Source organism: Amblyomma mixtum, chromosome 6 (genome assembly GCF_055824585.1).
Source record: "Amblyomma mixtum isolate Tamu chromosome 6, ASM5582458v1, whole genome shotgun sequence".
NCBI lineage: Eukaryota > Metazoa > Arthropoda > Arachnida > Ixodida > Ixodidae > Amblyomma > Amblyomma mixtum.
The window spans coordinates 75409908-75431727 of NC_143017.1; the positions used below are offsets into that span (position 1 = coordinate 75409908).

Below are 21820 nucleotides of genomic sequence, written 5' to 3' on the forward strand. Positions count from 1 at the left end.
TTCATGCTGTCAGAGCTAGCGGCACAGAGCCAGGGCTCCCTACTTGACTTGCCTATGGAAGGCGTAAATCTTGAGTGTTCCACGCGGAATAGCCGAGTTGCATTCCCGGGCGCGTCGGCAGGACTTAGGCCTGGTACGGAGGGCACCACATCGGGCACCCCGCCGCTCCGTGGTGCGAACAATAGGGCACCTACGCCTCATTGTTCGACGCCATCAGCGGCTGCGCCCAACTCCGGGGGCGTTAGTCCGCAGTCATCCGAGGTGCTCTTGCAGAACGCGATGCAAGTTATGCAGAGCTTAGCGGGTATGTTGCAAAACAATTTGCAAGCCCCGGCCCAGGCACCCCGTCTTAGGATAGACATACCTACCTACACGGGGTACCATGACAGAACAGGGGCTAATGAGTACCTCGACCGTCTGCTGCGTTATCAGCAAGCGACAGGAATCGCAGACGCCGAACTGCTCGCGCGTGTTGTGCCTGTTTCTTTGACGGAGCAAGCGGCCCGCTGGTACCGACTAACCGGTAACCGAGCGAGGACAATGGAGGAGTTTAGCGCAAGCTTCCGCGACGAATTCCTTCCCGCTAACTACGAGTGGCGTTTGAGGAGAGAGCTGGAACTCCGCACCCAGCACCCTGACGAGTCTTTGTTAGAGTACGTCCGAGCGATGGACGAACTGTATCGCCTCGCTGACCCTCGCGCCACAAACACGGAGAAAGTTGAGCGTGTCACACGACAAGCGCACCCGACTTTCGCGACCTACCTGAGAGGAGGCAGGTTTAGAGACCTGGACGAGCTAGCAGCTGAGGCGAAGCGCATTCAGGGAGACATCCTCTCTGCGCGAGCGTATCGGCCGCCGCCACCTGCATCGCAGTCACTTGAGCCTCGCTGCGCGTGGAATGGCAGCTCAGTGCGTAGTCCGTCTAGAGCTGAAGCGACAGCACAGTTTGCTGACGAGAGTGTCCCGAGGGGTTGGGAATTGTCCGACCGCGCTTTGGACCCATTCAGCTACGCGCTGCGAACAGCACACGCTGCCGCAGAGCGGAACACCTGTAGCCGAGATCGCGAGGCCGACACGCGGCCGCACGAGCGGCCCCCACCGTCCGCACCGCGAGATCGAGATCGAAACGACCGACCGGAACGTGGCGACCAGCGCCTAGCCCGTCGGAGCCCGAGCAACCGCTGCTACAGGTGTGACCAACCGGGCCACTTCGCCCGCGACTGTGGCCGCCTCCCCGCCCGTGACCAAACACAGTCGGGAAACGGCTACAGCCGCCGGTGATCGACCTTCGATCCCGCGCGGCTTACACAGAGAACCCCGGTTTATTAGCGCCTTTGGCATGTCGCGTAGGAAGTTCTGTTGACTTGCCAGCGCCGTTCATCGAGCTAACGATAGCTCGAAAGAAATTCACCGCGTTACTCGACACAGGGGCAAGCGCTTCTTTGTTCGGTGACGAAGTGCTAAACCATCTCCGCCAGAACAAAATCCGGTTGAGAGAGTGCGATACCACTTTTCGCCTCGCGAGCGGCACAGCGCAATCCAGCGGTGCAGCTAGGATAGTGGTTCGCTGGGAAAGACGCGTGCGGCGACAACGCCTCGTTCATCTTCCCTGTTTATCCGTTCCTGTAATTCTTGGGCGAGACTTCCTAGCCAAGACAGGCATTGTGATAGACATAGCCAGCAGAGGCTATCGAGAGCGCACCACCGGCGCCTTGAAGCTTTTTGCAAAAGCGCCCGCGGCCTCGCAGTCAATTACGGCTCCGAACGCGGAGCTAGCGGGGAGTGACCGTGGAAAATCACCCCCGCCGGCCCGGAAACAAGCATGCGGGCGGACAGTCGCCGCTGAGAGAGGGCCCACAGAGAATGTTGTCGCGGTAGAAAGCTGTTCTACTGTGCCACGGAGGGCAATGCACCCTTTGTTGTCGGAGGTGAACAGCGTATCGGAAAGGGAGAAGGCACGTTTGTCATCTCTCCTCTACGAATTCAACGCGACATTCACAGACCGGCCTGGCCTGACTACACTAGTAAGGCACAGAATAGACACGGGTGATGCACTGCCTTGGAAGTGCAATCCTAGACCAATCAGCTTGGCTAAGAGAAAAGCACTAGACGGCGCCTTAGACGAACTTATCGATACTGGCGTTGTGGAGAGGTCTAACAGCCCTTGGGGCTTCCCGGTAGTCTTAGTTCCAAAGAAAGACGATACATATCGGCTTTGCGTGGACTACCGCAGACTGAATGAGGTTACGAGAAAGGATGCGTACCCTCTACCAACCATTTCTTCCCTAGTGTCCAACCTAGGTGGGGCGAAGTACTTTACTACGCTCGATGCTAGCCGCGGATACTTTCAGGTTGAAATGGATGAGCGTGATAAGGAGAAGACTGCTTTCACTTGTCACAGAGGTCTTTTCCAATTCAAGAGAATGTCTTTTGGCTTGGTAGGAGCACCCGCTACTTATCAGCGCCTAATGGACCGTGTTCTGGGAGATGCGAAGTGGCACCACGCGCTCGCATACCTAGACGACATCGTGGTGTACTCAAAAACGTTCGAGGAACACCTGCGCCACTTGAGGGACATCCTAGAGAGGCTGAGGTCCGCGGGAATCACTTTGAACCCGAAAAAGGCGCAGATCGCCGCGACCCGAATAACACTGTTGGGGTTCACGATCGACAAAGGCCGCATTCTGCCGTGCGAGGATAAACTCGAGGCTTTGCTTAAGTTTCCGTCGCCGTCAGATCTAGCTGGTCTCAGACGCTTCCTGGGAATGGCGAACTTTTATCGCCAGTTCATCCCAGATTGCGCAGCGCTGCAGGCACCTTTGACAAAGCTTTTGAAGAAGGGCGAGCGCTGGAGTTGGGGTCCCGAGCAAGAGGCTGCACTGCGCAACCTCGTTAAGGTGCTCGCGGACACGGCTGAGTTGCAGCTACCCGACCTAAACAGGGAGTTTGTGATTCAAACCGACGCAAGCGACCTGGGCTTAGGAGCAGTGTTGCTTCAGGAGCATGAAGGCGTCCTCCGACCGGTAGCGTTCGCGAGCCGTTCACTGACGCCGGCAGAGAGGAACTACTCGGTGACAGAGAAGGAATGTCTCGCGATAGTTTTTGCTCTGCGGAAGTTCGACTACTACGTCGACGGGGTGGCATTTGTGATCGAGACGGATCACATGGCGCTCACCTGGCTGAGACGCCTCAGCGAGCCGAGCGGCCGCCTGGCGCGTTGGGCCCTGTTGCTGCAGCGCTACGACTTTACCGTGCGCTACCGCAGAGGGAAGAACAACGCCGTGGCTGACGCACTCTCGCGAGCGCCTGTCCAGGGCGAGGAAGGTCACGCGACCGACCACCCGACAGAGGGAGAGAGTGCGGGACTGTCCCCAGCCGTAGCCGATGTAAGGGACGCGGACCGACCGTTGACCCCAGGCGAGAGCGTGAACCACGTGGACTACGCGAGTTCCGTGGGGATCGCGTTCAGCAGAAAGGAGCTGCTCGAAGCTCAGCAGATGGATTCCTTTTGTCGAAAAGTGTTCGACGGGCTCCGGGAGCCAGGCGGCCGGGCCGCCGCGCACACGGGGACAGCTGGTTTTGCTGTCGGTGCGGAGCGCTTGGAAACAGCTGGTAGTGCTGTGAGCGCGCTGGATTCGTATCTGCTGGATTCCGACGGCGTCCTGCTGAGGTATATCCCCTCCGAGAACGACACAAGTGAGGCGTTCAAGGTGGTGATACCGCGAGCGTTGAGAGCGGCACTGCTACGTTACTTTCATGACTCGTGCATCGCTGGGCATGCAAGCGGCCCCAAGACTTACATTAAGTTGTGTCGCTTTGCTACCTGGCTTGGCATGAAAAGGGACGTAACACGCTACGCCCGCTCATGTCATGTGTGCCAAAGTGTGAAGCCCCGGGGTGGACGACCGCCCGGCCTCATGCAGCCGATTAACAGCCAGACTCCCTGGCAAATCGCGGCGTGTGACATCATGGGACCGTATCCCACGACACCGAGTAGGAACAAGTTCCTGCTGGTGGTCACGGATCACTTCAGCAAGTGGGTTGAACTTTTCCCCCTGAGAAAGCTGACGGCACGAGTGATCATGGAGAAGCTGATGGACGTATTCACCAGGTTCGGTTTCCCAGAGCAGCTGATAACGGACAACGCGTCCTACTTCACTGCGAAGGTGTTCGTAGATTCGTGCGCTGCATTCGGCATTAAGCACAAGAAAACGACCACCTATCATGCTCAGTCGAACCCCACGGAACGAGTCAACCGCAACATTAAGCACATGCTTGTCGCGTACTCTGAGAGGCACAAAGATTGGGACTCCTATCTGCCAGAGATCGCGTTCGCTTTGCGTTCGACCGTTAACCGCTCGACTGGGTATGCACCGTCTTCTCTCAATCTGGGTAGAGAGCTGCTAAATCCGATGGACCGGATTCTAACGGACAGCAGGAAGACGCCAGTCGCTTCGTCAGCACGAGCTGAATACGCGACGCAGCTGCGCGCTAAGATGACGGAGGCCTTACACAAGGCTCGCCGCAACCTGAGCACCGCTAGAGCGCAGCAGAAAGCACAGTACGACCGCTCGCACCGGGATGTTCGCTACGAAGTGGGCGATCTGGTGCTTCGGCGCCAACACGTTCTCAGCGATGCTAGCAGACAGTTCGCGGCCTCGTTGGCGCCGAAATGGATAGGGCCGTTTCGCGTGCGAGAGAAGCTTTCCTCGCTCGTTTACAGGCTCGAGGACTTGCGGTCGAAACCGACAGGCGGACCGGTGCACGTATGCGACTTGAAACGTTACGTGCAGCGAGATGAGTGGGTTCAGGACACAGCCCGACCCGCGCCGCAGTCGGAAAACGAGCGCTGCGATCAGCCGGCGAACTCCGCGTCCCGCTATAACTTGCGCCGTAGGCAGAAATAAAATCTGCCTGCGCGGACTAGAGCGAGGGCGCAGGCCTACACGCAGTCTCGTTAGATGCATGAACGTACGGGCCGCTCATGCCGATCAATGTTACGTGAGACTTACTTGCGTTAACCCTCATGACTCTCGTGAGGGCCGAACAGCTACGTAGCACGCGCTGCGGCAGTTGGTTACATCTGTGTTGACCTTTTCAGCGCAGATGGAAAAGAAGCAGGGCGCATCAGAACGACATCGTTCGCCGCTACCACCAACTAGAACCATCTAGAGCCACCATCCAGCTTCGGCAACGCGCCGCGCCCATGGCCCGCCTCTACGCCCAGCCCGCGACCTGAAGCCGCCACCCTGCTGCCACCTGGGCACCCCTGCTACCTGCCACGCCGCATCGGAGCCAACCGCCTGCCTACCGACTGTACGCCTCTGCACCCGCCTACCCAAGAGCAAGCTGGCAAAACGAAGTCAGAGCAGCCGTGGCCTCATTACCACCTCAACCCTGGGCCCTGGCCAGCTGATCAAGTATGCCAGGGCAGCCCAACCGCCCGGCATCTACGTTGGAAACGCCGCGGCCCTCGCCTCTGAAGCCACCTGACCCAGTCTCTCAGAGCGGCGCAGCCACGGACCTGGCCCCCAAGTAATCGAAGCCGGGGCCAAGGAGGCGGTCGACCATATTCACCGGAGCGGCGCAGCCGCGCGTACTCGGAAGACGGCGACCGGTAGCAAGCCACCTTTCGACATCGCCATCTCGCGGGTGGTCAAGCATTCGGACCAGCTGATCGGTGCGGGCGTGGCGCGGACATCAACAAGTGTACCGGCAGGAGCCGAAGAACTGCGATCCCTGGATGGCGGAGAAGATTAAGTAACGTTGCGCCCGCTTCTCTGTCCGGGAGGCTTCTTAAGGAGGGGAGGATGTGGGATATACAAATATCCCTCGCCGCCCCGCGCTGAGTCACGAGACGAGAGCGCGCGCCGCAGGGAATGGGGAGAGGAGGGCACCCGGCAACTCTCCTCACCCTCAGCTCGGACGTGACGTCACGCCTACGCTCTGCCGTCTTAGGGACGGGTGAACGACCCCTCTTGATTGCAACAAGTTGCTCAAGAGGGAGGTAATGTCGTAGGGGTTAAAAGGAGAGCTCACGCGGGAACAAAGGCTGTCTAGTCTCTCCTCTCGCGGCGGTGACTGCCCGATTGCCCCGCCGACCCCGTCTCCTGCCCGCGCCCTCCCGGATTATTCAACGCCGGTCGACGACGACCTGGTAAGCTGCTGAACCATCTATTATCGGATAGAACATTCTTCCGCAGTGTGCTTTGCCTTGCGCTAGGTAAATAAACGGTTTCCTAGCGTACTCTGTTCGTTGCCTACTTCGTCCGAACCCGCCGTGGCTGTGACTTTGCTCCACGGGTTGGGGACACGAGAACGCCCGCGCATAGCTGGCACGGAAGCGCGCCTTCACGGCCGGCTGCTCGCGGGTGACCCCATAACTTACATACGTTAGACATGTCTTCCATATGCCTCAGAAAATAGGTGACAAATCCAGCAGCTCGACTTGCTTCCATTATGCTTTTCGGCTTTTCAGACAACTTTCTTTTGCCTTCCGGAGGGGCTACTATATTCCTTCGGCTATACATCATTCAAATCTCCAAATCTCACGATGCTTTCTCGAGATGTTAGGACTGGCCCATAGAATAGAAAAATTATCCGTAACGGTTCTGTCAAATAACCTAAGATCGATCGTTTTCAGTACGGAAACTAGTCCGCGACATAGGGGCATACACACGCGCACATAGTAAGTCAGGAATGCAACCAGTACTTATGGTGAAGCAGCCTCCACAGGAGCATGATTCCAGAGCGGACGTATTCATTTGCTCATCATAACAGATAAACGTTCAAAAGAAGGAAGGCAAACACTGAGTCGAAAGCGAAAGAAAAATCAGAATGTGCAGAATAGATGCAGGAACTTCTTGCGGTCGTATTTAGCGCTACAGTGCGGACTGGTGGTTTTGTGAACATTCCACATCGACACTTGTGGCCGCTTTACTTAGCAAAACTCAAACACCATCAAAAGTAGGTTTTTGACCTTAGTCATGGAATTGCAAAATTGGAATGAAAGTCGCCTATTCTTCTTGGTCGGAGGGGAGGATGCAATTGGTGCTCTGCTAGTTTTATGAAAAGTTGTAGAACTTATGGAAGACAGCCATATTTAGTCATTTCTGGCTATTGTACAGTTTCTAGTCCTATGCGGAATTTTGTCCTCGTACATTTAATTCAGTAAGTATAGAGAGAGAAAGGAATTTTTTTAGGTAAGCTAAGGTTGCTGAAGTTGATCCCTTATGACTACATCCAAATGTCTTCAATGCCACTGCATTTACTTTTCAGGGCTTCTAGGGTCACTGTTAAAGCCCGTCTTGAACCCGGGCAAGTCCAGGCCGCAACGCCAGGACGTCCAACATCCTCATGGCGCTCCCATTCAAGACAAGAACGTAGTGAACCAGTTCTTAGAGGGCCTTCAGCGCTCGGGACACAACTTCAACGTACCTCGGGGCCGCTCTTCCTTTTTCGGACCAGCCATCAATGTGCTGCGGCAGTTCCAGATATGCACGACACCGGTGTCGGGCCCTGGCAAGTGTCGCTACGTGAGGGAGTGTGTCCTTCCCGCTTTCCTGGAAAACTTTGACCTTTTCCTCAGTTACTCCTGCGTTGTCGGCAACCGCCATCTCGGCGTGTGCTGCCCCGACGAGTTCTTCGGCAATGTTCTGAACCCGCGCAAGCCTCTGTTCCCCATCTTGAGCGGCATCCTCAACATAGGCAGGAAACCGTCCGGTCCACCCGAGCAGAACCCGGATTACGAAGACGGCCCCGGCGGGCCAGGTCCCAACCACCCCGATGTTGACCATCCCGGAATTCCCGATGAAGATGTGCACGGGCACGGAGGTGTCTCGCCTCCAAATCAACCGGTGCAACCCCAACCCCCAGTGCAGCAGCCACCACCGCAACCGCAGCCCAATCCAGTTCAAAGACCACCGCCAGTTCAGCCTCCGCCAGTTCAGCCCCCGCCAGTGCAGCCTCCACCAGTGCAGCCAACACCGGTAAAGCCTCCCGTAGTGCAGCCGCCACCCCAGAAGCCCAAGCCGCCCCAGACGCCGACGAACAACGCTCCCATCCTGTTTCCGGATGACGACGAGGAAGAGGCAGCCGTGCACGAGCCAGTGCCTCCGAGGCCTCAGGCCGGGCCCAACCCGGCCGCCGGCCAGAGTGAAACGCGCCAGAAGCCGCTGCCTCCGGTGCCCCCTGGTCTGGCAGAGTTGACGACTTGTGAGTTAACTTCATTTAACTTCATTCTAGGCTACGCGAATGTCGACTGCTGGGACCGGCGCTTCATCTTTAACTTCCGTTGCATCATTTGACTGCATCGGGAACAAAAGTTTCTAAGACATGTGAGCGGCAACCGCAGCCAGTATCTGTGTTACTTGCCGATGGCTAGAGGGCATACCTGTGGAGGTTAGGGATGTGCTTACGTTCTGAGGCATCTGAGGGAAGACATGGCAACTATGCGCCTTGATTGCTTTTCGCGCGCCCTGGATACTTTTCGGTGGATAGCCCACGCTCCATGGCGGCATGTTCACGCACTGTCAAATGGGGGTTTATGGCATTGATAGAAACTTCGCATAATATGCTACAGACGCGTCATTGCTCAGGTTTTTGCAAGCGTCAGGTCTGCGTAGCACCGAGCATGTTAAGTCTTGAGAATTCTGCTGGGCGCTGGTAGCGACAACGGATCTCTCCGCAAGAGAGGAGCTTTGTTGTAGGAGTTGGCGGCAGCTTTACAAACATCACCGGTGTTATGTTGTGCTATTTAGGTGCCTCCATTTATCGCCTCTTTCATTCGTGATGCAACTTGGGATAATTACGCTCGTTTGTCCTCGTGTATAGGGTGCTGGTGCGCCTTGTACCATGTTACATGTCAAGCTTGCTATGCATGCATGCGTTACTTGCTAACCACATTTTATGCTACTCACCCCCCCCCCCCCCCCACCCCCGCCCCTCCCCTTATACGCCGCTCCTTTAAAACGCGGATAGAAGGAGTGAAAGAATCAAAATGTATGAGATCCGTTTCGCCATCGATCCTCCACTTACTGATTGCACCATGACAGTTCACCCTTACACGCTCCTCTCACTTTTTTTATTTGCTCGGTGTTTCTGACCGACTAAGACCATTGCGTCATTCTCTGAGTGAGCAGGTCTTCTGCACCTGTAGTTCGCCCGAAAGCAACCGTCACTTTCTGAGGTAGTTTGTCAGTACAGCTGCGGCGGCAGCAAATGATCTTAATGCGCAGTCCCGGACGTCGTGCTCTAGGCAGTGCCAAGGTAATTGAGCCGATGGAGACACGTCTATATTATAGCCCAAAAATATGACGAATTCACTTAAGGATGGGGACAAATGTGCTTCTCAAGGCCAGCAGATGACTTTCGAGGGAGCTTGCCTGGACCTGATTGTGCAAACTAATGTTACAGAAAGAGTACGTCACATTGCTTACGAGGGAGTTCGTAACGCGGACTCGTTTGGTTCGCGTTCTTCGTACATTGTATACAGTGCTATTTTGTTTTTCCAGCATGCGGCCTAAACTTCAAGACAAGAATCGTTGGTGGAACCATTGCCAAACCGGACGACTGGACATGGATGGTAAGGAGCCTCTCTGGTGAAAGAAGTGCCAATGAAGCGCTCATGATTTACAGTTTCACGGAGGAGAAATTGGCCGTAGTGGTGTCCTTCATTATGCCTGGACGCTTACCTTAATTTAAAGTGACGTTGTATCCATTCATAGAATTCATGTGATTATGTCGTGTAATTTACATATATAGAAGGATCGTAGTGCATGGCTGCCGCAAGTTCAGGAAGAAGGCAGTTCCCAGCGGCAAATATGAACACAAGGGCAGAGGTGACCGACGCAAACGCTGGTGTTTGTGTCGCTCGCGTCTGTCCATCTTTGTCCACTTCTGCCGCTTGGGAATTCCTCCATTCATAGACCAAAATAGACTAGGCCAATTTTTTGCTTGGACATACGAAGGACTTGCAGCTGGACTGTTTGGTTCGTTCTCAACCAAAAATAGTCTGCCGCAGGTGAGACAACCGCGAAACAGATTGCCGAATGAACGGAGACTAGAAACTGTTTATTTGGAAGGAAACGTCTGGTCAATAATGAAGAGATTCTTGCGCTTATACCACTTACCTTTAGGGAAGTCCATCAGACGCACCATCGAAATATCGCTTCTCCGACGCCCACAAGAGTATCGAAGTGTTTTTTGTAAAGCATTTATAAAAATTTATTGAATACATGAGGGATGAGCACGAAAACATCAGTATACAGACGAGGGTCCCAAAGTAGGAAATTGTAACGGGGCCCTCGATAAATTTGCTTAGATAATTTCGCTTGCTGAGAGAAATGAAAGTAAACTAAAGTTAGCCCCTTAAAAAAATCTCAACTGTTACGCCTGCGCAAATCTGCAAACCGACAATCCCGTGTTCGTCAGTACAGGCTTTAATATCCGCAAACAAATCAGCATACAGCACTGAATAAAGTAAATCTACAATGTCTATACGCGAAAGGCTTTCGATGTGCCAGAAGCCATTCATTTCGTTGGAGTATCTGCAGGTATAAAAGATGTTCGTTTTTCTGCAGTAACATTTGCTGGATGCCTCCCAGTGCCAAAAAAATATTTGCTATCCACAGATCCAATGCGCATAAATATAAGAAGTCACAGAGCTCATGCGCTTGCAGTAGGCACCCCATGCAGACCAAGACAGCCACTTGAAGATTTTACTATTTATGTGCTCGCTGTTGACAGGTGCAATGGGAAGGCTCACTCTGCAGATCGAGTGGAAAGCAAATGCGAAAGTCAGAAAGCTATGTGTCATCAAAAGTGCTGATGCTGGTTCCTCGCATACGTTGTGGGGTTTTAATTGGGCAGATAAATACGTTTTCCCCGTTTAACCGCGGCGGACACAGTCCAAAACCGTCGGACCCCACCCCGTGGCCGCGTACGCTACCGAGCGCACGTCGACCACGGCGGGCCTTGTTCCCAGGGAACAAAGGAATGACACACTGGCTGACACAAACAGGCATTTATTGCTACAAAAACAATAACGCCAGCTAGCAACAAATACGCTGAATAATCGAGGAGGTCCGACTCACCAGCAAGTTTATTATGCCATCATCAACCTTCATTCGCACTTTCTTTTTCCTCCTCTTCCCTTTCCCCTGTGTGGAGTAGCAGGCCAGGGCCATGTTACCACCGGCCGACCTCTCCACCTTTTCCTCATTAAAATTCCTTTCTCTATGAGCTAATGTTCGCCCACGCCAGGGCAAGGGGGAAACTCCGAGGCCGGACGGGACGAGCTGGCGGGAGCATGAATGGATGAATGGATGGATGAATAGGAGCGCCCCCTTTGAAACGGGGTAGTGGCAATTGCCACCATGCTCAGCTTTTCTTTTCTTTATAATTTTTTTGTTTACTGTGTTGGCAATTCTCATTAAGATTCGCCATCATCTTTACCTACGGTTTCCTACAATTCTAACCTTATGCCACATCTCTGCTTTTCAGCCACCAATCCTCCAATCGCTTTTTGCTAACTTCCACTGCAGATTTATTCACATGGACATTGTTATCTATAAACCCCAGGGCCTCAGGAAGAGTGGCTGTGCCTGTATCGACATCCGGATGGATACCGTCACATTTGATTATGAGGTGTTCAATTGTTTCCACAGATCTACCACACACTGCACATGTGTCATCTTCTTCGTTAAATTTCTTTTTGTAGCTTCGCGTTCTAAGACACCCTGACCTAGCTTCAAAAAGTAGGGCACTGCCTCTTGAGTTATCATAGAAAAATTCTTTCCTGATCTGCCTTTTCCAGTATCGATATAGTTCTACACTGTTTCTTTTCCATTGACTTCATCCAATTTTAAACTTCCGCGTTTTTAACCTGTCGTTTAATGCTCTTTCTTTCTCCGTCCTCATGATGGGCATACTTACTGGTTAGTTTTCTAGTTCTTTTCCGCCACTGTGAGTCAACGCTCTTTCTGTATAAATATTTAAATACCTTAGCTGCCCACCTGTTATCGTCCAATTTCCTCAGGCGAGGCCGCCCCCCGGCGGAGAGCGGAGCGTCGCGCGTGAACGTCGGCGCGCTTCCCAGGTCCCGAGCCGATGAGGGCCGTCTTACCCCCGCGCGCGCTCAGCAAACACGCCATCCGTGGCGCTCGTGTCGTTGCGACTCCGGCGCCCTCCCTTGTTAATTGAAGTAACTAACACGGCTAAGGAGGGCGCATTGCGGGGAAGCGAACCACAGGGAACGAGTAAAGCGTGTCCCCACAACGTGCACTTACATAAATTAACACGTTTTGGCGGGCTAGTTGGTTAAGCATCTTGAATAAACAGCGCGAACGAAGACGAGCACAAAAGACAAGAAAACGGACGACACAGCGCTGAAAATTAATCCACACCTTTAAAAGGCAGCGCTGCCGAAAGGCTGGGAAGGTTCACTCGAATTCCAGCTCATTCAGTAGAGGAAAGAGCATGCTGGGCCGTATTATAAATATTCCACTGGAGTGACGTAGGAAGTACCCTTGACACGCGGCAAAAGTTACGTGGGGCTTGAGAGGGAACGGGTCAACGATCGAACAGCAGGAAAAACGTGCTGTGCTTACGATGGGACTTAAGTGGGAATGCACGCAAACTTGATCTGCATGCAGATGAACGCCAAAGCTTGAGAAGTTGCGAAGTTTCGGCAAGAACGAAAGCGTTGTGGTACATGAAATACTAGAAGAAAGTTGCATGAAACGCAAAGGGAATTAGTATATAGCTACACTTCGATACCCTTGAGCACATCGAAGATGTGATATTTCGGTAGTGTTTGTGACAGTGTCTTCGCTGTGAAATGCCTAAGCGTGTGCCTGTCGCGGCTGCTGTATAAACATTTGCGTATGTACTCGGCGATTTTCTTTTGTCAACCAAAATAGTACTCCGATTTACTTGTCTGCTTTGTGGCTCTCACACACGCGGAAATTTCTTTAGTTAGGAATGAGCGAAACGAGAGGTGCATCTTATTGTGGTGAGTGTACAGTTACTACTACTGCAAACAGCGCTGTGAGTTCGTGAGGCCATGAGGACTTAAAGTGGTAAAGGCAGTGTCCGTTGCAATCGTCACGAATGACGTGCTACATTTCGAGACGTACATCAGAGGAAAGAACAGCCGTTCTTTTGGTGGTACGCTACGCTGGCTTTTATGATAACGGCTGGCTATGACTTTTATAGAGGAATGCGGTTGGTTTGTTCAGTAGCGTCAGATGCTTAATAAGTATAGGATGGATTTTTAGTGTTGTAACACTATTAGGCGCATTTTCATATTTCGGGCTTACGTACGCACGTACACGTCCCTGGAGCCTACATTAGGGCAGGCAGCCCACCAGCCCACCGAGCTGCTTCCGGGCCTTCACCTCGGTGAAGGCTTTCAAGGTAAATGCCTCCAGGGCCAAATTCTGTGGGTCAGAGGCCTTTAGGTAGAACACCTTTAGTTCAAAGGCCTTTATGTCCATGACATTTATACCAAAGGTCTTTAATGTTAAATCCTTTAGTGTGAAGGCCTTTTAGTCCAAATGCCTTTATGTCAAAGGTCTTTATGGTTAAGGCCTTTAGGTCAAAGAATTCTTTCGCATTCACAGCACGTAAGGACCTTAAGTGCCTACCGTAACTAGTTCTACTACGCGATATTCCGCGCATAGCCATGCTAAAACATGTGGTAATTTTTTTTTCGATCTTTCAGGCTGCTCTCCTGCGAAAGGCGGATGACGACCAGTTCTGTGGTGGTGCATTGATCAGTGATCGATACGTGGTTACAGCTGCCCATTGCACTCAGGGGTAAGCTTTACGCCCTTCTGAACTTCTGCTTGCGACGGATGTTCTGAACATACGCTTAACGGATTGAAAAAAAAAAGAAAGAAAAACTTTCGTGACTAGCAGTTGAAAAGTGCGTACTCAAGAACGTTTTGTTTGCAAAATTATATACTTTCTTCCCGGTATGATTGTTCTCTTTGTTACTTTTCGTTCAGAATCAGAATAGGTGCGTTGTAATTTAAACTAGGTGTGTTTCTTCAGAAAAAAAAACTCTAATAAAACCGAGGCCAGTCTCTGAGTTACATGATATGGTGAGGCAATGCTAATTTTGAACAAAAGCGGTAGTGCCTCAGCCAAGGAGAGACGAAATTTGCTTCCAGAAATGTGCACATGTAAATTATGTCGGTTATTTGTATGTTTTCAAGGTGCTTCAATTTCGCAAAAAAGGCAAAAATATGCTAGAAAAAAAGTGTACATGCCAAAAGGGGACTAGCTTCGAAGAATTTTAAACGTTAGTAACGATGTCTTGAATGAACTTTTTTCTACGTATAATATTGCATTACTTTCCGTACACAACCTGTAGTCCACTTTGCACATTTCTGCAATGCGGGCTACATTCAGTGCGAGACTTAAAAAGTTTGCGTGACTTGCTAGCGCTGCTCAGAGCTAGCGACCCCGCACCCTCTCTCCAACTTCCCTCCTTCACCCCTCCGCACCCTTAGCCCAAACAACGAACAACCCGCTCCCCAAAGGACGGTCTTCTTCCCTTTCCTGTCTAGTCTCTGCTGCATTCCTACAAAGTGTCCGCGAGTATAGTTTTAATGTTGGTTGCGCATTGCCCCACTCTCGCCATAACCTCCTCAGCCATTAGGCCGCCCGTCCCCTCTGACCTTCTCTCTCTATTCTCTCTCGCACTTTCATCACCCTCATCTGCCTTAAAAGTGCAGAGGGGGATTTTCCTCCTCTCCCCACTTCGCCACCTGCCACGGTGGGCAGACGGCAATTAAAGTAAGTAAAATAATTCACTAAGTAATAAGGTCTTTCGGCTGACGCTGTAAATTTCACGGTAAAATGCAGGGCTATAACAGCTATAACAATCCTGCCAGAGCTTTCGATATCAGCTCGTGAAGCGAAACATAGACCATTCAAGCTTTCGTCTTAAAGGTTAGAGTGACGCTCGTGAAGTTACACAAGTCTCGTGATTCTATTCTCGGAGTACTTCATAGATACGCAGCGCCTGTTAATCAATTTGTAACCGACTTAATTTTAGCCCAGAGAAATCTGCATGACAGAGAAAAACTTGACAATACTCAAAACCACTCGAACCGTTGTGATTTTTCCGCTTTTTTCCTAGCTAATGAATTCGAGGTTCAGATACACCTTACTGCACACGAGTAACCATGTCAAAACAAACTGTACTTTTTTGTTCAGCGAATCAGTGTTAACGACCGTTCCTTTGCTGTTCAGTTTACAACTCAAATAAACAACGCAAATCAAAACAACATTAAAAATTACGTCTCAGATGCCATCGTAAAAGTACATATCTGTCTGTGGCCTCGACAGCCTCATCGAAGCCTTCTATTTAGAAAAAGAAACTAGCATTTGCTTTAGCCCCAACTTTATAAGGTTTTATTCAGGAGCACGATGTTGCCGCTTTTTCCGTCACTAGGGGAACTTTAGGAAAGTTTAACGTCAGAGATTGTTCTTCAAAAGCTTCGGTTCTGGAGGGGGCCCAATAATTCGATCATCAAGCGCGCAGCCGTGAGGTATGTACGCGTTTTAGAAAAATCTTATGGAGGGAGGGAATGGTATGGCGATTGCAGTAATCGCTGCTTTGTTCGCATCTAATGAAACATGTATCCGTTCTCTAGATAGATAACGCGAAAAACCGTGCGTCTGCGCGTCTTTCATTCGGACCTGCGGTAGTATATATAGCACTTCACAGAGACGACAAGTCAGGGGCATAGTGCAAATGGTAGGCGATGATGTTATGACAGATCCAGCTGCTTGGTTTATTGGTTTATTGGGGTTTAACGTCCCAAAGCAACTGAGGCTATGAGGGACGCCGTAATGAAGGGCTCCGGAAATTTTGACCACCTGGGGTTCTTTAACGTGCACTGATATCGCACAGTACACGGGCCTCTAGAATTTCGCCTTCATCGAAATTCGGCCGCCGAGGCCGGGATCGAACCCACATCTTTCAGGTCAGCAGCCGAGTGCTGTAACCACTGAGCCATCGCGGCGTGAGATTCAACTGCACTATGTAACCTGAAAAATGGAGATGTACTCGTACACATTTGCTTGCACTCGTCTCTCGCTTTGATTCGAATGTATATCACACAAAAACTAAAAAAAAACGACACAGACATAAGGCGGTTCGTGTCTGTCCTGCTTGTCTGCTTCATGCCTCCTTTTTTTTTTGGCGCGGTGATTGTACATGAAGGCTTACCGTGCATGTTTTTTTCGGGACGGCGCGCAGGCTTCGTCCGCAGAACATCACGGTGCGTCTGGGCGAGTACGACTTCAAGCAGAACACGACTAGCCGGCTGCCGCGCGACTTCAACGTGTCCCGCATCAGGCAGCACCCGGAATTCCGCAAGGACACCTACCAGAACGACATCGCGCTGCTGCGGATGAGCCGCCGCGTGCGCTTCACCGAGAACATCCGGCCCATCTGCCTGCCCAAGAGCCCCGACGAGTCCTTCATAGGGAAGCTGGCCACCGTGGTCGGCTGGGGCACCCTATCCTTCGGTGAGTGCACTCGTGCATGCGCCTGGCATGTTGCACCGAGAGACGGAAGAGGTAAAACACGCCGAACACATGTTTCGCTAGCGTCAGGTTGCCCAGAGTGGAAAGCAAGGCGCTCTCGTGGCACAAGACTTGTGCGAACAGTGTGTCGCTTGAGAATAGTCTCGGTCTTTTCAACTTCATGTATGTATGTATATATGTATGTATGTATGTATGTATGTATGTATGTATGTATGTATGTATTGTGGGGTTTAAATGGGGAGATAAACACGTTCTCCCCGCTTAACCGCGGCTGACCAGTTCAAAACCGCGCGGACCCCACCCCGTGGTCGGGTACGCTACAGAGCGCTCGCCGACCACGGCGGGCCTTGCTCTACGGGAACAAAGGAACGACACACTGGCTGACACAAACAAGGCATTTATTGCTATAACAACAATAACGCCAGCTAGCAACAAGATACACTGAGGAATCGAGGATGTCTGACTCACCAGCACGGTTACGAGCGAACGTTCGCCCACGCTAGGGCAAAGGAAGACTCCGAGGCCGCACGGGACGGGTTTGCGGGAACATGTTCCCAAAACGAGGTCGCCCACCGGCGAAGAGCGGAGCGGCTCGCGAAACGTCCGCGTGTTTTCCCGGTCCCAAGGGAAGAGAGCCCGCTATCCCCCGCGCGCGCGCAGCAAAACGCCATCCGTGGCGCTGGTGTCGCTGCGACGCGAGCGCCCTCCCCTGTTAGTTAAAGTAGCAAAACTGAGAAGAGTGCCTTGCGGAGAAGCTAACCACAGGGAAGTAGTGCGTTGCGGGAAAGCTAACGCAGGGGACGAAGGCGTCCCCACAGTATGTATGTATGTATGTATGTATGTATGTATGTATGTATGTATGTATGTATGTATGTATGTATGTATGTATGTATGTATGTATGTATGTGTATGTATGTATGTATGTATGTATGTATGTATGTATGTATGTATGTATGTATGTATGTATGTATGTATGTATGAGCCCTCACGGCTTCCCTAAAGATCAAAAAGTTATTTGAAGGTGAGAGCAGGCGTTCCTCTTACCATACTTAAATTTAAAGCTTGAGAGCTGGCATAATAGCTTTAATATACGACTGAGAAGAAAAACGTGCAGCCTGGTTACTTTTGTCAAAGACTATACGTACGGAAATGAAGGTTCTCGGGACTGGCCGCGGCCATCGTCGGCGGTGAAGTCCTCCAAGGCACTGCTCCGCTTTTTGCGAGCTTCTAGCCTGCATCATAGGCTGTGACTTAACGAACGCTGACTTTTCATAGTGACTTAAATTTTCTCCTACTCTCTTTTCTTTCATTTTTTTTTATCCCCTCACCCCTTTCCCCCCGTGCAGGGTAGCAAACCGATTATTCTTCCGGTTAACTTCCCTGCCTTTCCTCTTCTATCTCCTCCTCCTCCTCCTATGTATGCCTTGAGGCCAACGCTCGAAAAAAAAAAGGTTTGCTGATTGGTTGGTTGATGTTTGCTGATAAATGTCCGGTGTTCGGTGTGACGTCGGCGGAGATGTCCAGAAAAATAAATTGCGTCGGAGCGTGAAATAAACCTCGGAACTCTTACAGTTGACAGCCGGACACGTTACTTTTGACTACACCGTCGGAGAAAGAGGCGAATGCGCGCGCACTGCGGCACAGCTCTCGGAATTACAGGTCACGATCTCTTGCTTGGTGCAAGGTATATGGCAAGAGCAAAATACTGGCGAGTTTCATGATGCCGATCCGACGGTTTCTCTGGAAGGTGCAAGGCCCTATAAATGCAAAGCATATTGAACGCTTCTGTGTGGTACAGAGGAGACATCGAGTTTTTTTTTTCATCTGTTGTCTTTTTTACACACATTCGACGGGCGACAGAAGAAAGTAGAAAAAGGAAAGCGATTAGAAAGCAGGTCTGCGGTGGGACAATGTAAACGTGTCCATGTTTGCGTTTGACAGGTGGACGTGCCCATGTTTATGTTAGGCGGGTGGCGGCCGTTTTTTCCGCAAGGATTCTTTTTACTTTGAGCTCAAACAACCTCTCTCGTTATATGGGCCCGAGTAGAAACATTGAACATACAAAGCCTACTGAGACGCAACGGCGTCATTTCCGTGTTTGGCGCCGCCTGAAGTCAATCACGTCCCGCACAGACACGTTTTCTAAGGGGACCCTATTTGCCTGCGGCAGTCAAGCAGAGACGCCGCGAGTCTCTCCCAAAGTAAACGCAATCATTTGGAAAGGAGATACACATCTCAACCGAAAAAAGAAAAAAGGAGGGGAAGGGAGGGGGGAAGAGTCAGAAATGCACGTTTTCAGCTAGGAAGCGGGCAGGACGGCAGCACCGCTTTTGTCCTACCTTGAACGCTGACTTTGACAACATTTGTTTCGTTTCAAAGCTCTCGCGACTAGGCCGCGCTATCTCGACGTCGTCTCCACCACTGAAGTGTTGTTTGCCTTGAGTAACGCTTTCTCCATTCGCGAGCCGCCGCGGGGACAGAAAAGCTGTGCCCCCAGGCCCGACGCGGAAGACTGGCGGCGGCGCTGCTCTCGCATATGCCTGCGTTTTATTTATTTTTTTTTGTGCCTGCGTGTCCTTCTCCGTGGACACAAAGCCTCCGGCGCCCTCTGTACTAGAAGTAATGGCAAAGAAGTGCTAGGAGGAGAGGAAACGTTCTCTGGCTGCCCATCACGTAGACGTCCGTTGTTGGCATTTTAACAACTTCGGCCGCCACTACTCTAGAGGTTCGAAAGCCGTGTCTTTGGGAGTTAACTAGACGGAACTTTTAAGACCCATACATTTCTGGTCGTTGCCGCTACCAGAATTTTGTCTCTGGGGATGTTTGTACGGAAGACTACGTTTGTGCACAGATGACATCCGGGTCGGGAAAGTGCGAAGTTCGTGCTTTTGGTATGCGGTCGTGCCTTTCTGACCGGAAGTATCGCTCATGTGCAGGGGGACCCTCCAGCTCCATCCTGAGACAGGTGACGCTGCCCATTTGGGACAACAAGGAGTGCAAGTCCAAGTTCACGCAAGCCATCCCGAAGATTTTCCTCTGCGCCGGCACGACGGAAGGAGGGCAAGATGCCTGCCAGGTGCGTGCTTGTCGTGTGCTCATCATATCAGCGTTCACCTTTAAGGCGAAAGCCTTTAATGGCTCATACCGTCGTCCGTTAACAGAGGGTGTCACACCTTTGGCAGCGTGTTAACTCGAGAACTTAAAAAGTTAGGAGAAAACGAATGTTTATTTATTTATTTATTCAAAATACCCCCAAAGGCCCTCATTTGAGGGCATTACAGGGGGGGGGGAGTAAGTACAAAGCATTGTTATAAGAATAAAGATATTGCACTAAAATAAAATAGAAATCACAAAATATTAATCATAAATAGGCATTCACAGAAAGGGTCGCAACAATGCACATAACAGCAAAATTTGAGCATAAATAACAGCACCGCTAGAAAAAGAAAAAGACGACACTGGAAAAGGTGTGCTGAAGTACAAAACAAAAAAATATAAAATAAAAGAAGACAAGGCGGAAGAAACGAACGCTAAAAAAATACCTTTTTAGTTGTTGAAACATAAGTGCATAAGATGTTGGAATTTATTTAGATCAGATTCTGTGGCAATTTCTGATGGCAAAGCGTTCCATTCGGTTATTGTGCGTGGTAAAAAAGAATAGGCATAATGGAATGACTGGCAGTTAATGCGTTTAACTTTGTAAGGATGATCGCGACGTGGAAAGATAACTGGCGGTGGCTGAAAGAATTCATCATGAAGGGAAGGATGGTGATAAAGCTCTTGCTTTTTTACAACCCGTCGGGAAGCAGTCATTCATATACAGAGCGCGAAAGCATTAAAAATAAAAGCACGCCGTGAATAGCGAAGCCGGACACACCGGTTCTGTAGTTTGAGAGGTAACACTTTTTCCCGTTTAGGTGACCCTTCCCCGCCTCGCTATGTCACTGTGCCACTTTCTGGCATTACCACGATATAATGTCGCACCTTGCATTACAATCCGGAAAGTGATTCTCAGTAATATATTGCACTGCGCTCCGTTTTCGGTAGTAATATTTATTACTTGCCTTCATGTCGAAATATGTGTGGCTCGGCATGTTGTGCGTGCAATGCGCACTTCACGTTACGAAACAACACCAGTTTCTCTTCCTTTCTTTCTTCCTTTCTTTCTTTCTTTCTTTCTTTCTTTCTTTCTTTCTTTCTTTCTTTCTTTCTTTCTTTCTTTCTTTCTTTCTTTCTTTCTTCTTTTCCTTCCTTCTTTCTTTCTTTCCTTCTTTCTTTCTTTCTTTCTTTCTTTCTTCCTTTCTCTCTTTCTCTCTTTCTTTCTTTCTCTCTCTCTCTCTCTGATGTGGGAGGTGGGGTATTTGATCCCCATTGCCGTCGGGCACCCAACAATTTCCACTAGGTGCGCTTTCCCCTGGCATGGTGCTTGGCTTCTCATTGGCGATATTTTTGAAAAGGAGCCTCTGACTCTACATTGAGTAGGCTAAAATACCTTGTGCCATGGCACTCACATGAACCCTTGCGCCACTGAACATAAATCATCGTCGTCGTTTAACTTTGATTGTGTTTTCTGTTGTAACCGACTGTTTCATTTTTTCTTATTCCTTTCTTCAGGGAGACTCCGGGGGGCCGCTGATGCTCGAGTCGGACACCACCCAGTGGACATTGGTAGGCGTCGTGTCCTGGGGTATTAAGTGCGCTGAGAAAGGTCTTCCTGGAGTCTACACGAGAATCACCGAGTTTTTGGGCTGGATCTACGAGAACGCCGTGTGAGGATGCTAAGCGACGCCAGGGCACAGGGGACGAACAACAATCACAGGGAAACTACTCATCTGCACTCATCTTCATTTTCTTCATCAAAGAACAAGCAGACTTAGGAAGTCATTTCAGCGATTCATTTCAGAGGTGCTCATCACTCACGGTATCAACTGAATGTACTCTGTTATGTAACATACTCTTCAATAACATGGTTTTTTTTTTAAATAAAGACAGAAATGAACCGGAAAAAGTATCCGCGTTGGCATCACTTGCTGACCGTACCGTCTCTTCTCACCTTATTTTAACGCTTTTGCAATTGCTGCGGTAAAATGGTCAAAGCTGCTTCAAAGCCTTTGAGTACCGACTGCACAGTTTGCCTTATCTTATTTTAAAGGGACACTGGCGACAACTGTATCCAATATTTGTTCTTAGTTAGAATTGGCTGTTTGGCTATTTGGCGCTATAGTAAGATACAACTTAAGACTGCCGTGAAGCTCCG

The 21820-nt window shown here is 50.7% G+C and overlaps 1 protein-coding gene across 2 annotated transcripts in view; it reads left to right on the top strand.

Annotated features, from left to right (window-relative positions):
- Positions 1-21598, top strand: part of LOC149339411 (uncharacterized) — a 49966-nt gene extending 28368 nt beyond the window's left edge. For both annotated transcript variants that reach the window (XM_089548199.1, XM_089548198.1), the window contains exons 3-8: positions 7279-8214; positions 9513-9583; positions 13724-13818; positions 16274-16545; positions 19500-19639; positions 21178-21598. In XM_089548199.1, the coding sequence (XP_089404325.1) occupies positions 7279-8214; positions 9513-9583; positions 13724-13818; positions 16274-16545; positions 19500-19639; positions 21178-21336 (1673 nt within the window). In that variant the 3' untranslated portion in view covers positions 21337-21598. The remainder of the gene's footprint in view (positions 1-7278; positions 8215-9512; positions 9584-13723; positions 13819-16273; positions 16546-19499; positions 19640-21177) is intronic.
- Positions 21599-21820: the final 222 nt, after the last annotated feature.